At 41.6% G+C, this 3,134-nt stretch overlaps 1 protein-coding gene across 1 annotated transcript; it reads left to right on the top strand.

Moving 5' to 3' along the window:
* Nucleotides 1-1,265: 1,265 nt before the first annotated feature.
* Nucleotides 1,266-1,795, top strand: SODALDRAFT_329467 (hypothetical protein). The gene has a single exon (XM_028610953.1). The coding sequence runs from the start codon at nt 1,342-1,344 to the stop codon at nt 1,522-1,524; it is 183 nt and encodes a 60-aa protein (XP_028462589.1). The 5' UTR covers nt 1,266-1,341; the 3' UTR covers nt 1,525-1,795.
* Nucleotides 1,796-3,134: the final 1,339 nt, after the last annotated feature.

Raw genomic sequence — 3,134 nt, 5'->3', positions numbered from 1 at the left:
TATCTCGTTAATATTAGGGTTTATATACTAAGGTTGATAATAGGTATCGCTTCTTCTAGCCCTAATATAATTATAGATAAAACCGATCCACCCCTTAAGGGACTCCCTGCCCCCCGGGGTCTTCTCTTTTTTATCCTTTCCGAGAAATATCGCGGTATAGAAGCTACTTTAGGTAGGCTTTAATTATAGGCGTTTAGGCTCTTAAACCCTTAACTAACTAATATACTTCCTCGCTAAGTCTTTAAGCGTTAGACGGTCCTTTTCTTCGAGGTCGTGGATCCGAATAAAGGTAGGGTCTCCGTATTTCGGTAATATTCCCCGAATAACTTAAAATAAATCACGGCGCTACCTCTCTAGGTCTTTAATATCCCTTATAGAGGTTTAAGTCGTAAGTTAGTATAGCTTAATAAAGTTATTTATCTATTACTTATAGAGTATCCTTTTTATTACTTATAGGTAATCGTCCTACCTTTTCTTAATAAGGTACCTCTACGCTTTATTTAATAGTATAATCTATTCCTTTACGGCTTAAATACTCTCGCTAATATATATATAGAACTTAAATTAATAGTGGAGGTCGCGGTTAACGCTACCTATTATGTAATTATAAACCCGCGCGATTAAATTAAACGCCTTATTATATCGGCTTTGTTTAATTTAAAATAAACCGAAGTTAAAGTCTTTATTATTAGTGTCCTTTTCGGGTAAGGTATATTATACTAATTTTAGGCGTTCTTAGTCCGGAACTTCGGGGTTAATATACTACTATACTTCGTACTACGTCGTGATTACTCGGATACTATTAATCTATACTTTCTAATTATCGGGCTTTTAAAGGATCTTTAATATAGGGTACTCCTTTATATCCATTATAGACTTTAGAGGCTTCACGGCACGGTATGGTATAGGGTAGGTAATAAATAGAATAATAGAATAATAATAATCGTAGAGTAGACGGATATTACCGTTAAATAACCCTAAATTATAATAGGCGTCGAAATAGTAATACTATTAAATCTACCGAAATAGGGTCGTTTTTAGAGCACCGGGCTTATAAGTATTAGTATATAAATAAGGTATATAAAAGATATATATATGCATTTAAGAAGAGTAAAAGGTACTCTATAGGAATATCTAACTATAAGGTAAAGTGAGGGGAAATCGATATGGATATATCGGTCGGAAGTACCTTATCCGTCCCTCAAAATGGCGTAAGTCACACCCCGATATCCTGGAGCCTCCATCTGACACCACCCAACATGACCATCGACAAGTTGGAGGCCCTGAACTCAACTCACTGCAACCAAACGCCACTTTTGATGTCAAGTGCGCGTCAATATCATGATAGGGGTAGGGGGGATGGTCGATGCAAGACAATGGAAACGCAGACAGCGGAACTATCTAGAAAAAGGGAAGATTGTCACGGAGACGCACGTGACAAGGAGAGGCGGAAAGGGCACTTGGGATCCCCGGCACTCTCACGACCACACTCTTTTCATTCCTTTCCATGTTGCCGTTGGTTAGGCGACATCATGATCGGCGTAGAAGCGTAGCATGTGTCCACCCTCGTCCACCCTTTTCCCTCCGTCATGAGCGGCATCAAAGCGAAGTCAAGCCACGGAATCCGGGGATCTTAAGGGACATTTCCACGGGATAGGAGGGAACAAGCAGGATAATTAGCGTGTGTGGATGTTCTGGAGAGGCTTCTCAAGTCGATGCCCACGGTTCAATGATTTGTTTTTTCTTAAGAACTGTGATAATTGATCAATGGATCATCGATCGTCATGACTAGCACCCCTTTTCCCTCGTGGTATGAGCGGGGTTGGGACGCCCGACCGCGAGAGAGACTGCGCTGACCCGCCCGGGCTAGCTGCAGCAGTGCACCTTGATAAGGTTTGATATCATCTTGCGGGCGTAAGAGTGGTTCTCGATTGACCGAACACATGTCAAACGGAAGCACCAAACTTTTGGTGTTTCTGGTACGGAGGGGGTGGATGGCGCGGAGGGATTGCAGTGATGCAACATCGTTCATCGCTCGCCTAGGTATATCAAAAACCAAGTATTATTATACGTACGGATACTCGAAACAGAGACGCAGAGCAGAGCAGAGAAGCGCAGGCCTGTCGCATGGGCACACGGACCACAACGTGGTCCATAGGGGATCCAGGGGGGATCCACGCTATAACTAAGGGCTTCGGATATCGGGGACCTCGGGTATTAGGATATAACAGGGGCGGATACCGGAAAAGACCGGATAGGATCCAAATGACTTAGTACCCATAACAGAGTCTTCACCGCCTAAATTAAGAGCATAAGAGACTCTCTATCGCACGTCAAAAGGCACTTGGATGATTAACTTAGTAGAGTAGAAATCTCGTATATATGTATTATATTAAGTTATATCTGTATAAGTCTCTCGTGCTCTTAATTTAGGTAGTAAAGACTCTGTTATGGATACTATATTATTTGGATTCTATCCGGTCTTTTACGGTATCCGCCCCTGTTATATCCTAATACCCGAGGTCTCCGATATACGAAGCCCTTAGTTATAGCGTGGATCCCCCCTAGATCCCTTATAGACTACGTTATAGTCCGTGTGCCTATATAATACACCCCCTTAGTTAAGGTGGGTCTTTCCAGGTTAACTGACTAATCAGAGGCTTCGGTGTAAACTAAACGTTTTTAACTTTTCTATTAAAGAATTAACCGCTAGGGGAAAAGGCCCTTATAAAAGGGATCTAAATCCGCCCTATTTAACCATTCAATTTAATTCTATCTTAATTAGTTCCTCGATCCTGATTAGCAGGATCTACTTAATCGGATCTATATCTATCGGATCTGCTACGCCCTCGGGGGCCTTCGTAATCGCTACGGCCATAGCTTTAGCGCGTGTAATCTCTTCGTGTAATTATTTAGACCACTTAATACGATCCTTTTAATTAGTTAAATTAAGCTATTACTATAATCTTTTAATCCCTGCCTCCGGTAGTGCCTTCGTTAAACCGTCCGCGATTATCTCCTTCGTGTTAACGTATATAACCTTAAAGAGGCCTTGCTATACTGACTAATATACTTACTGGTTATAAATATCGACGTGCCGTAGCCTTATTCGCAGGCGTTATGCCTTCTTATTA

Source organism: Sodiomyces alkalinus (assembly GCF_003711515.1).
Source record: "Sodiomyces alkalinus F11 unplaced genomic scaffold SODALscaffold_15, whole genome shotgun sequence".
Classification (NCBI taxonomy): Eukaryota; Fungi; Ascomycota; class Sordariomycetes; order Glomerellales; family Plectosphaerellaceae; genus Sodiomyces; species Sodiomyces alkalinus.
This window is presented reverse-complemented; position numbering and strand designations above follow the sequence as displayed.